We start from the raw sequence: 13,381 nt of genomic DNA on the forward strand, positions 1-13,381 counted from the left end.
AGCCATTGAGCGCAGCGTGGATTGGTGAGTGGAGCGCAAGTGTGATATTGGCAAGTCGCTTTTTACGTCTGTTAGTAGCTGAAATGTGATTTTTTCGTGTGTCGATAAAGCAGTTGTGCTGTCTACGATCGAACTCGCTAAATGTGATCTATTGGTTGGTATTATTTATTGTTTTGTCTGGTACAGGCATAAATGTATGTATATTTTTTTAGTCAGAGTCAGACAGCACAATGTTTTGTTTGTTTTCTGTTCTTACACATTTACTTGTATTTGTTTGTGTTTATTTTTCCTGCTCAACGGTTGATGTTAAAATCCCTACATTATTTTTGACCTATGTTTTTGGCATATTTTCTGTTTTTGTTTATTTTGTTACTGTTTCTATTGGCTTTTCGGTCAATTTTATTAATTGCCTTCTGTTTAAGCGTAATTTGGCGGAAATTTGTTTGCTTGTAGCTGTCGGCTTTATGCTAAAAACGCATGGATTGTTTATTTGTATAGATAATTCGAAATTAGCTGTATGTGTGTTGTCAGCGGGCAATGCACGTTTAGTATATTTTTTGTTGTTGTTTTCAATATAGTTCTTTTATAGAGCAATTATTTTTTTAATTTGTTTGCTTTTTCATATTTTTGCTTCTATTTTGTTTATTATAATTATTCATTATTGTTATGTATAGCTAAATAATCTATCGCAGATTATTCGGCATCTTTTTTTTAGCTAAAAATTGTAAATTTCTGTATTTTTCAACTTACTGCGTTTGTAAATCTTTCGAGTGTTGCTCTACTTTGTACGATTTCATCATCTTTCTTCTTAAGCTGCTGTTTGAGCTTGTCGTTCTCCAATCTAAAATGATGAAAATAAAAAAAGTCAGCATTGAAATTCGATTTTCGAAATATACATTAACAAAAGTTAATAAAATTTTTAATATTTTCAAAAATACTCAAACGATCAATGATCGATAAAAAATCGGCCTTCAAAGACGGTCAAGAGATCGTAAAAACATGCCTCGTTTTGGGGGACATTCGACCTCTTGAGCTGAGAATGACGGATATGGGTGCTTGAAAATCGTTAGGGAAGTGTTAGAGATATGGCAAGAGAGCTCAACATCTCTCGCAAGTTCGTTCGAATGATTTTGGTGGATATTTTGGGTATGAAACGTGTTCTTGCTCGACTCATTCCGATAACGCTGAATTTTTTCCAAAAATACTACTGTAAAGAGGTCATCCTTGATCGTGCGAATTGCGATCCCACATGGATTTGACATGCAAACAAGTCAACAAACATCGGAGTGGAACCCGTTTTCAGTCGATCGAAGAGATAAAACAAAATTCGCTGAAGGAACTGAAGGTCCCAAAAAGTGTGATGAATATCGGACTAGTATAGAATATAGTTGTCATACCAACTGATAAATCAAAATCTCTTAATCTCTTGGCAGAGATTTTATCTAAGGTAACACTACAAAATCCAAACATGTTGTTCAGATCGGACCACTATAGCATATATCTATCAATATCAAGATAAAGTTTAAGATATATAGATATTAAGATATATAACTTGCTTTAAGCCATACGTAGCTCCGAATTCTTTAAAAAAAACAGGGGAGAGATGGATGAGGTATCCTGATCGGCTTCCAGTAAGCGCCTCAGAAAGTAGGAGGATGAAGGAAATAATACCTTCGAAAAGTCCCATCCAACTTTAGTGCAAGGTAAAAATGCAAAAACCGAAAGGATTAATACTTTAAGTGGCACCCACGTAAGTGCTAATGCACCCAAAGCTTCGGCTGTAGAGGGTCATGGATTCTGGAGCTTCCACCCCCCATTCACAGAACGGAAATGTTAGTCGAACACCATTTTAGTAAGATATGGGCCAGCCTTTCGGAAAGACTCTAGGCATCCGCATCATCTAAAGGAAAAAAATCGAACATAGAATTTTATTTGTTGACCCTATTCGAAAATCAAGTTCGTCTCAGCTGATAATGTCAAAACTATTGACAATAATTTTGAATTCCAATTTGACAACTGGAAATGCACGACATAACCACTTTTTACGAAGATGACCTTCCGGACTTTTTAGGGCAGTGAAGAAAGTGCTGTCCTTCTCTGCCACAGCCAACTTCAATCACTATCTTGCACTTACTTTACAGCCTCCCATAGAGCCTTGTAGTCGATGGCTTCGCCATTCTCTGACCTATCACGTGCTTTATTCTCGTCTGTCGTGGAGTTTGCGTTGGTGTTGGCATTAGTGGTGCTGCTCAAACGTGAACGCGATGCGCCGCGCTCACCGCCACTCTGAAAATATAAGAAATAGAGGCAAAACATTACATTTGATAACTGACATTACTAAAGTTCAATGACATAAAATCGAATTAAAGATCATAATAAACAATTCTAACATTAATGGCAACAACAATATATAAAATTTAATTATATTTTTGTGCAAAAGTACACACGAACGTACTTCGTAACCTTCACTTTTCTCTGACGAAGCGCTAACCGAACGCTGCGCTGCGCTACGTGAACGCGAGCGATTACGCGATTTACGCTCCTGCTCACGCAACGAGTTGCTACGTCCCACCAAAGCGGCCATGGCTGCGGCGCTGCTGCTACTCACTGCCGCCGCAACAGATGTAGGCGCTGCTGTGCTGCTGCCGTACGAATTCAAATTACCATTTGAATTGGAGATCGTCTTGGTCTTGAGCAGCGACGGCGTTGAGCGCGCGCTGCTCGGCGTGCTTCTGTACGACGAACTGCCGGTGGAGGTGCCCTTGAAGGAGTTCGATTTGCCAGCGCTGCTGCCTAGGCTGAAGGAGGCGGTGGTTACACCATTGTCATAGCTGGTGTAGGGACTCATGTAGCGATCACTGGCGCTGGCGCTGCTGCTGTAGGGATTCGAACTGTAACGCGATTCATAGCCGCTGCTGCCACCGCCATTGGCTGTGGATTGGGAGGAGTGGTATAAATATGATTTGTTATTATTATTGTTGATAATACTAATATTGCTGCTAGTACTATTATTGGCGGCAGTGCATGAGGCAGTGCTATTATGAGATCTCGACATACTACTGCTCGTGGAGGGTGCGCAATAGCTGCATTTGCACCTATGGCGGCTACCGGTTGGCGATAGCGAAGCATGTCGAGAGGTTCTTTGCACTGCAAGCTTTGACGTTTGCGTTGGATGATGATGGTGATGTGAAGTGGAGATGATGCAGGAAGTGGAGGTACTTTTCGGATTGGCGGATTTTGCATATTGCTGTGGTGATTGCGGCATCTGCTGATGATGATGATTATACTGATGATGATGAGTGTGATTATGCTGATGATTATGATGTTCATGATGATGAAGATGATTGTCAACACTAGCGCTGACTTTTCTTGGTGTATAATGGGTGGCGTCTTTTTTCAATGCGGTTGCGCTCGATATAGCATGATGGGTACTTGAGGTGCCAGTAGCTTTGGTTGGATAAGCGGTCGAAGCGGATGTGCAAGTGTATTCGTAGCGGCCAATTACAATGACGCCACCACCAGCATTTTTACCATTCGAATAATACGAGCTGCTGCTGGCGCCCGCTGTTCCACGACTTCCGGCTGTGCTGTAGAGATTATCACGCGAACCATAAATACTCGCATACGGACTCTGGTAGTAGGAAGACGATGATGCGCCCGAGCCATTCTGATAATAGCCCGTGCTTAGAGGACGTGAAGTGGAGCTCCCGTAGCCATTTGTGTGATTGCTATTGTAATTGCTGCCGTTATAATTGTAGGCGCCGCCACCGCTACCGATACCCGAAGACGAGGTGGCGCGCGAACTGGAGAGCGAACGACGACGTGAGGCGCCAGCTAACGGCTGGGCGGTGCGTGAACGCGAACGAAAGGACATTGCAGCAACAGCGGTACTTCAGTTAAGACCACTGTATGAAGGGTGCGCAGTTGGCAAATTTTTTGAGAATTTGAAATTTAGGTGTTTGGGAATATTCAGACAATTTTAATTTTATTTATTTTTTATTTCATAAAAACCGACATGAGTTCACTGAACCAATTTGGATTCGCAGCGTCTTTAGCTTGCGCTCAACTATAAAATTTACAAGAAATTTTAGCGAAAATCGTCAAATTAAGCACTTTGTATATAGAAGTGCAACGCGCACAGCACACAACGCAACCAAATCGTAATAAATGAGGCGTTTAAGAGCGTGAGTTTCGGAAATTTTCGCATTTGTTTATGCAAAATTTTAATAATGCCACTCAAAAATTCAATTAGGCGCAACCACAACGCTGTCGTACAACAAAAATTACAAAAAAAAAAATTAACAAAAAAAAAACATAAACATAAAACAAATAGGAAGAGGAAGAACTTGAGAAATTACAAAGTCATTGGATGGGAGGAAAATAAAAATGACAAAATAAAAACAAAAATTATAAAATAAATAAAATATAAGAACTAAAGGAAAAACATAAAGCAGGAAAAACATACAAAAACACAGCCTCAAATAACAATTATAACAAACTATAATAAAAAAATTCTGTAGAAAGCAGAGAAAACGAATAAAATATAATTAAAAATATAAAATACAAAAAAAAAAAAAACAAAAAAATACAAAAAAAATAAGAGAAATACGAAATATAAAAAAATATATATTTTACTACATATCGTCACCTAAAATGCAAAACAACCTATCATCAAAAGAATCGAAATTGAATTTTTTATTCCTTACGAGATTCCTTTACATATGTATATGTAGCATAAAATTTTCAGCTTCCGCTGTCAGATATAACCGATATATAACCAATATATAACCCATCTATAACCAATACTTAACCACTTTATAACCAAAACTAAAATTTAGTTTCAGTACAAGTGCTTTTTATTATCTCGTTTTCCCTTCTCCTGTAAACTTATGCAAAGTGATGTTATGTTATTTTGCATTTTAGTTGCCGATATGTATGTACATATTCAAAGATTATTTAAACTGCCAAACAGAAATACATGTCCAAAGAGCCATGAAAATTTGACGTCAGAAAAAAGATTATCCATACACAAGTTGTGCAAATGGCATGAATAGCAAGCAAACGTCTTCCCGTACTAAACTTAAATCGCACATTCGCTTAATTTGCGTTGTGGCTGCCGATTTTCAATTGTACATCATCCAAGCGCACTCTCATACACACACCTAACTAAATGCTCACACTAGCGTTTTCGACCAGGAAACACGCAGATAAAGTAATACAAAGCAACACATGTTTAAGCGAAATGGTTTTCTTCGAAATAATAAAAGCAGATAAAGCAAAGACTTTTGCCATTTTCCATAAGCCACAACGCGCCGACTGCTGAATCACCCACGCGGTATTAAGCAAATGGAAAGAAAAACTAAAAATACACTAAACTGCTGTATTGTGAAGGAATTGGGGGAAAACTTGCCAATGCCATGCCCGCAGGAAAAATTAGAGCAAGTGGGGTGGGCTGTTACGTTGAGCATTGGTCGAAATGTCATTGGCATTTATTTTACAATAATTTCTCGGATTTGTAATTTTAGTTTGAAATAAAAATAGACTAAACTAAACTTTTGAGCTTCCTATAAAATGGAAATTATTCCGAGATCAGCTGAGTATTTTAATTATTAAAAATATGAAACAAATAATAAATATAAAAAATTGATGGTATTTAAAAGATAAAATTTATATTCAAATAATTTTTAATAAAAACAAAATTTAAAAAAAAAAAAATAAAAAAAAAAATTATTAAATAAAAATAAAAATAACTAATTAGTTTAAAAAAAAAATAAATAATTTTTAATGAAAAAATAATAATTTTTAATAAAAAAAAATAATAATAAATAAATAAATTTCCACACATTCGCTATCTGGAGACTTGAATAATTTTGGCCCGATTGGGAGACTTTGTAGTCATAAGGTGCTCTACTTGAAGCAAACTATTTGACTAATTTTTTTCCAGTACATTCTGATTAATTTGCATTTTGGGTTATAAGTGAAGTAGGCGTGGTTGTAGTGCGACTTCGTTTGTTTTCGCTGGGGAATGGCCGGGGTTATCACCTAGTTTCATTAAATTTTAAAGTGTCGATTGGGTGATTTGTTCAGACCCAGTTTGGATATTATACTCTAAGTGTTTTAGAAGATATGTACATTAAAGCGTTTTGTGGGCGTGGTCCGATTACGCCCATCTACGAACTCGTCCTCACTGTTTTGCCAAGGAACAACGCTTACACAGACGAACAAATGCAGAGACAGACAGCCATTCGGATTTCAATTCTTCCAACAACCGTTAGGTGAACAAAACTATATAACCAACATTTCTACATAAATATTTTTTATAAACAATTTAAGGCCGAAATTTTGGTCTAAAATCGATTTTTTTTTTGAGAAACCTCCCTTTTGTCAAAAAAATTTATTTTGCTTATTTCTTCGATTAATTACTAGATTTAACATTACTTTAACAAAATCTGTTTAATTTTTTAATTTTCAGAGGATCCAGTTCAGAGATATAGTGGTCACCGCAAAACGTCTTTTTTGAGAAGAGCTCCCGGAGAGCAGTTGTAGCTTCTTTCCATGTAAATATTTTTACTAATACTCAAAATACAGTTAAATGATACCACAATATGTGTACAAATTTTTGGATCAAAATTTTTAAAAGTTTTCACAGAAAAAATTCTGAAAAATTCGCTTTTTTCGGCCTTCTAACTGTATATAACCCTATAAATAATTTTTTTGAAGCCGTTATTCAATCAGAAACAAAAATTTTGACTAGTTTTTCGATCATTTTTATCTCGTCAAATCTCATCTATAGTAGTGATAATTTTATGTTTGTTTTTGCATATGCAAATTTTAAGAAAAAAAATCGCAAGTTTTACTGAAGATCGGTGAAGATCTAATAAACAAAATGTCTTTTGCAAAAAAAATTCACAAAACAAAAACCGATTTTTTCCTCACTTGCAAGGGACTAAAACAACCCTTTAATATATATAGTTTAATTTTTCCTAAGGGGACTTTCCTTAATATTCTGATTTCTGTGGTATTTCTGAAATTGACAAATCATCAATCAAAAAGAACCAGCTGTAAAGATATCTGCATATACAGCTGCCGCTTACGAAACCAGAAGCTCACTAGCTAAAAAATAGTAAAAACGTTACCAAAATGTTTGAAGAATAAATTCATAACAAACTAGTTTTTTTTTTTAACTTGGATCTTAAAAGTAGGCTACTTGGAACGAAATTTAGTAAAAATCAAGCCGCTGTTGTTGACTGAGCGAAGGACTGATCCCTCAAAAAAATATGTTAAATAGCAAACTAGGAAGTTTTAAAATTTAATTTATTATTTTTTTAAACAATATAATTAAGAACTCTAGTTAAGTTATATTAAAAACAAATTTTTTAACCCCAATTTCTACAATTTGTGCTATTCAAATCTCTGCCAGTGCAAAAACCTAACCAATATCGTTATTTAAATGGCTTTTAGGTTAATTAATAAATGCTTGTTTTGATTACAAAGTCAATAGATTTTGCTACAAAAAGCATACAAAAAATAATTTCATATGTTAAGATGCTTCTTTGAAAAGTTTTCATTTTTATTATTTTTTCTAAACATTATTGTTTTTTTCTTTTGTTTATTGTTATTATTCCTTTATTAGCGCTATTAAGCTCATTTCATCGCTAATTTTTCAATTCGATGAGCGCCTACAACTTTGTTTATTTTACAGTTTTTTTTTATTGTTTTCATTGCGCTTTATATGTATATCTTATAATCACATAAATAAAGCCAAAGAGCATAAAATTCTTTGTGCAGCCTAAATACTAATTTCATATCATTGTATTTTATGTTCACCACTATCCGTTACGAAATTGCTCTGTTATTTGAATAATTTAATATAAATTCTTTGGAAAACACCTGCGCACAAATGTTAAAACGCTTTCGTAACAGTAAAATATGTCTGCTTCAATAGATGAATATGAATTTTCACCACACTACTAGATGTCAGCTGTTAATCCTTCCCGGCGTTTAAAAATAATTTATCACGTCACACTTTCATACGAATCGTGTCAGCTGCAAGCCATAAGAACAATATGCAAAAAATAACAACAAAAACCACGAATTTTATCAATGCGCTAGAAAAAAGCCGGTGAGAAACGGACAAAGAAAGCAATTTGAGTGAAATGAATTCGCACTTTACTCAGACAAGTATTCTACGTTAATTAAACGCCACGCAAATTGTGCGCCGTGCAACTGTTGAAACTCAACTAAAATTTGATGCGTTCGGATGACATCATTTTGCGGCAAGCAAAAATCTTGTACGGAAAAATTCGAAAAACAATAAAATTGCAAATACAAAGAAAACTAAAAGTAAGTGTTTTCTATTTGCTAGACGCTTGTTCACCGCCACTAAAGTTCGCTTCAAGCGCGAAGTCGTCAATGCTTTGCAAAAAATGTACAAAAATGGTAGCGAAATTATAGCAGTTAGTAGATGCACGACTCTAGAGTCGCCTCGAGACCACCAACACTAAATATGGTGTTTAAAAATCGAACAAAAACAATAACAAGCTGACATACACCGCAAACGAAGTCAGTAGTAACACACTTCAGCGCAATATAAATTTTTCAAATGTCATGACTGTGACACGCTGACATCCATCGGTGGTGACGACGGTGACTATAGAATTACACGCATAAAATAATATTAAGTTACAAACGAAAAAAAAAAAATAATAATAAAAAAACAAATACAAAAAAATAGTAAAAAAAAGAAATAAAAAATAATAATTATTAAAAAAAAACATTAAAAAAAATTTAGAAAAAAAAATAAAATTAACAAATAATAAATTAAAGTAAAAAAATTTAAAAATTATAATAAATTAATATAATAATCAAAAAATAATTAAAACAAAATAAAAAAATACACGCATAAAATAATAAAAAATTAGAAACAAAAAATATAATAATAAATTGAATTAAATAATTAAAAAAAATAGAGATAGAAATACAATAAATAATATAATATATAATAAATAAAAATAATAAATGCAACCAATAAAAAAATAAAAAATAATAATCAAAAAATAATTATAAGAAAATGAAAATATATGGAAAAAAATAAATTAATATCAAAAAAAATAATAAATCCAAAATATTAAAAAAACAGTAATACTACAAACTAAAAAAATATGTATAAAAATATATCATTTATTAAAAAAAAATTTAAATATTATAATAATCAAAAAAAAATTATCAAAAAAAAAATTTAAAAACCTAAGAAATCAAATAAAATTAAAAATAAAAATTAAAGTAAAATATTAAAAAAATTATAATCAAGAAATATAAAACTATTTTGAAAAATATAGTAATAAAGTAAGTGTAAAAATAAAATTTTAAGTAATAAAAAACTAAAAAACAATCAGAATAATCAAAAAACTAAAAATATAGAAAAAAATAAATGTCAAAAATTTAAAAAATAATAAATCCTAAAAAATTACATAAACACATTAATAGTAAAATATAATATTTTAACAAATATATAACATAATTAAAAAATGTAAAAAGTATTAAATAATAATAATAAAAATAATAAGATAAAAAAACGATTTAAAAACACTCTAGAAAAAAGTAATAAAAATAAAAAATTTCACAAATAAGAGAAAACTAAGAAAAGGAATAATGCATAGAAAATAATAGAAATAAAGAAACAAAATCATCAATAATCAAAACAATAAGATAAAATTATAACATATAGAATAAAACAAAAACAAAATTATATAAAATTAATATTAAATAAATAATCACAATTAAACTGAGACACGCAACGAAATCCAATCCGACAACGTTGCATCCACACTAGTAACGATTGACAGCTGCATTGTGTTGTGAGCGTTATCAAAATACATTATTCGTAAGTCTACTTTTGTGGTAAACTGTCGATAACCGCAAAAATATTTCGATTAAAGTCAATAAGATCGGTTACACCGTATACGAATAAAAAAGTTTTTACAACAAATCCAAATGCTGCACGCGTTGGAATAATGTTTAACTTATTTTTTTTTTTTAATTTCAATATTGACAAAAATTGTCTTTTTATTGTATGTTAAAATTTGTATTTGCTTCGAATTTATTTGCTTTCGACTTGTGCACGCCTAAACGTCTAAAATGAAACTAAATTCATAAAAACATAACGTAGCATTTTATTTTAAACTAAATGTTAACGTGATATTTTCCAATACTTTTTCAATAGCAGAGTCGAAACGGGAAAATACTTGCTCCGAGAGCAAGCAAGCACCCACTACGTGAAAGAAAATGAGCAACGCCACGTATGTGTGCGTATGTACATATGTGTGTATGCGGCGGAAAAGCGATCGAGCAGAGAAATGCGATCGTGAGCTTTTTTGAACTGATCGTGAGAGTTTTTCACGTAAGCCATAACGTGAGAGAGCGCAAAACATACGCCAACAACATTTTAGGGGGTTAGGTGTTGTGTCTTTGTGTGTGTATGTGCCTCGTATGGGGGGCAAGTAAGCTAAAAATGCCGCAAATGCGGAAAATTCAGGTACAAATCGGAACGCGTGCGGCACATTGACCGTTAAAGAAAGTGTTTTCATTACTTTACTTTGTTATTGTTGCATTTTGCGACACACAAACATTTTTAGAATGACACAGAGATTTGGTTAAAAAGTGAAATTTATTTATTTTTCAGTAGTAAACAGACAGTATTAAAAACAATAGAAATGATCTTTTGAAAGATAGATTTTTAGGTTTGATTTGCGTTGCTAAAAGCTTAGAGAATTTTTTTTTTTATTTTTTCTCTCCGAACCAATTGGAACTTTGTTTCTCTCCGAGCTATCGCACAGAAATTTAGAAGGCACCTGAAAAAACAGTATACGACAGCGCTCCAACAAGTACTTATAGATATTAGAAAAACAGGGGAAAATGGCGATTTAACTCGCTTATAGTCACCTTTAGTTTGATAGTCTTTAACAAGCGGTTTTCCAATTTTTTACCTTACACTACTTTTGAGGTCTCTGTAGCGGCGATTTGACTATAATTTCTGTCCGGCAAGTGACTTTTTCAAGTTTGGGAAACATAAAAACACCCTATGTACCCTTAGCACCAATAATTTTTCTATATCGCTCCCACGACAGTCGGGTCTGTCAACTCGGCAGAATTCTGGCGCTACAACATACCTTTTCTATGCCCAAATATTAGTATATCTCTATCCTCTAAGCCAATTTTCTCAGCTCTCTCCCGCACTTTCAATTATCATTCAGGTAATACGAGATCATCGAATTTTGTCACGTTATTCTTCGTGCTTGTTGTTGTTGTAACGAGTACCTAATCGTTGTTAGGATCGTAAGGATTAGATAAGTTGTCGTCGACGTCATCTAACGGTAGGCTCAGGAAACGTGCTGCTTCGACGGGGTCGGACAGAAGGGTATGACATGAGTAGGGTTAGTAGGGTATGCAAAGAGGTGGAGTTTAACCTGCTACAGTATCCGGAACGAAGCTGCGCAGAGTCACTCTCGTTTCTCGCGGCAACTCGACCTCTGCAATGGGTGGTGATTTGTCTCCAAGTACGCTATTAACTGAAATGGAGTCGATGAAGATGTTCATGGCTTCACTGTGAATGGCGGTCAGTGCTTGTCGGAAGTTAGTTGATTTTATCCGGACAGGGGCTGTTGTTTCCGAGACCTAACTTCGTTTAGATCGGTAAGTCTTATTCTTGGCGGTATTCGTATTCGGTGTAACTGGCTTATCAAAAATCGACGTGCAACGATCGAAGGAAACGCTTTGATTTCGATATTTCTCTTCTATGACCAGTATTGAACACGATTTCACCACAATAGGTCAAAACAAAAGTACGAGACTGAAATTTTGACGGTAATCGTCAACAAGGATGTACTACTCGTATTAGAAGTAAATTTCACTTGCGATAGTGGCGCCATCTGGCAAATAGGTGAAGCTAAGTAATTATCGCCCTCATATAAAGAATTTTCTGTTTAATAATTACATTTTATGGAAAAATAAAATAAGCTGATGCAACGAATTTTTAAGGTTAAATTGTAGATTTTCTAAAAACAAGGAAAAGCCTTCAATAAACACACAGACATACTCGAATAACGACGATTTCATACAAAAATAGCTGCACATGTGCACAGTAAAAAAATAAATTGCCGACGTCAAGACAATTGACAAGCGTTTTTCACCTGATTTTTCCCGCACACGAAAAGTATTTTTAATTATAATTCGGTCAGGTATTGGGCGAAGGCGACTTTAACAGATTTGTACATTTTCGGCAACATTGTTGACGACAACACTTTCGGCCGGAAAGCGTGTGATGAGCGTTATTGGCATTGGAAATTTTAATTGATCTATTTTTTTTCAATTAAAAGATGTCTACATTGAACTTGAATGGGGGGAAAAAAAAATGTTAAATAAAATAAAAAATAATATAAAAATTAGAGAAAATAATGTTCCTAATCCTAACCGTGCTTCCATATGTATATAATAACGGCATATAATATTTCACACTCGGCTAACATATTTGATGTATCAACTTTAAAGAAATAAACAAAAACATAAACATAATGAGTTTCCGATACTGCCATATATCTATTTATAGCGTCGCAGTGTTTTAGGAGCGTTTCTTGGCCAGAAGTCTAACATGCTAACAACATTCTAATATGTGTTTGACGAGCGCTCGTTCGTTTGGCTCCCTCTTATGTCAACATACGCGCACGTATGTACAAACTACACTTGACAGCGATCGCCGCCGCACTACTCCACTGCGCATGAGGAAGCGCGCCCAACTTCATGTCGACAATGAAGTGTTTGTGTGTTGCTTCACATGGGCACAACAACAAATTACATAAATTTTAAACGTTTGCTATTTATAAACACACCAGAAATGTGTTTTGGGGATTTAGTGATGTCTTTCAAAAAATGGTCAAAAGTTGAATGAACGGGACATTTTATATGTCAACTAAGAGCAGTGTGAAAATAGAAAATCCATATATGTATGTATGTATGTATGTATGCATGTCGTTTAGAGGGCTACAGACGCAACATTTTGAAGCAAGTTTCTATTCTTTTTGTGTTCTATGATTGTTGTAAGTTCAAAGTGGGTGGTAAAGTTCTTTTTAAAATATTTTATAATATACGGTAGATTAAGGCAAAAATTAGCATACAAACAGGCACTGAAAATTTAACTATAGTAAATAACTAGATTTTTAAATAGGTTACCATGTGCAATAATGAACCACTGAGAATCAAGTTTTTTAAAATAAATATTTTTTTTGATTTTAAAAACCTTTCCAAAAGTTTTCATCATCCTATTTTTTGTTTAGGTAATAAGAAAATTAATGTCTGGTATGTAATATTTATTGTATGATATTATATA

General features: G+C 33.6%; 1 protein-coding gene across 19 annotated transcripts in view; it reads right to left on the bottom strand.

Annotated features, from left to right (window-relative positions):
* Positions 1 to 13,381, bottom strand: part of LOC126762466 (protein phosphatase 1 regulatory subunit 12A) — a 76,487-nt gene that overhangs the window by 12,306 nt on the left and 50,800 nt on the right. For 16 of the 19 annotated variants that reach the window (XM_050479236.1, XM_050479237.1, XM_050479227.1 and 13 more), the window contains 2 exons: positions 2,135 to 2,286; positions 751 to 841 (listed from right to left, as the gene is read on the bottom strand). In XM_050479236.1, the coding sequence (XP_050335193.1) occupies positions 751 to 841; positions 2,135 to 2,286 (243 nt within the window). Of the gene's footprint in view, positions 1 to 750; positions 842 to 2,134; positions 2,287 to 2,455; positions 2,932 to 3,531; positions 4,067 to 13,381 lie in introns of those variants that run through there. The other 3 variants (XM_050479235.1, XM_050479233.1, XM_050479232.1) reach the window with 2 other exon arrangements.

This window comes from Bactrocera neohumeralis, chromosome 6, assembly GCF_024586455.1.
Source record: "Bactrocera neohumeralis isolate Rockhampton chromosome 6, APGP_CSIRO_Bneo_wtdbg2-racon-allhic-juicebox.fasta_v2, whole genome shotgun sequence".
NCBI lineage: Eukaryota > Metazoa > Arthropoda > Insecta > Diptera > Tephritidae > Bactrocera > Bactrocera neohumeralis.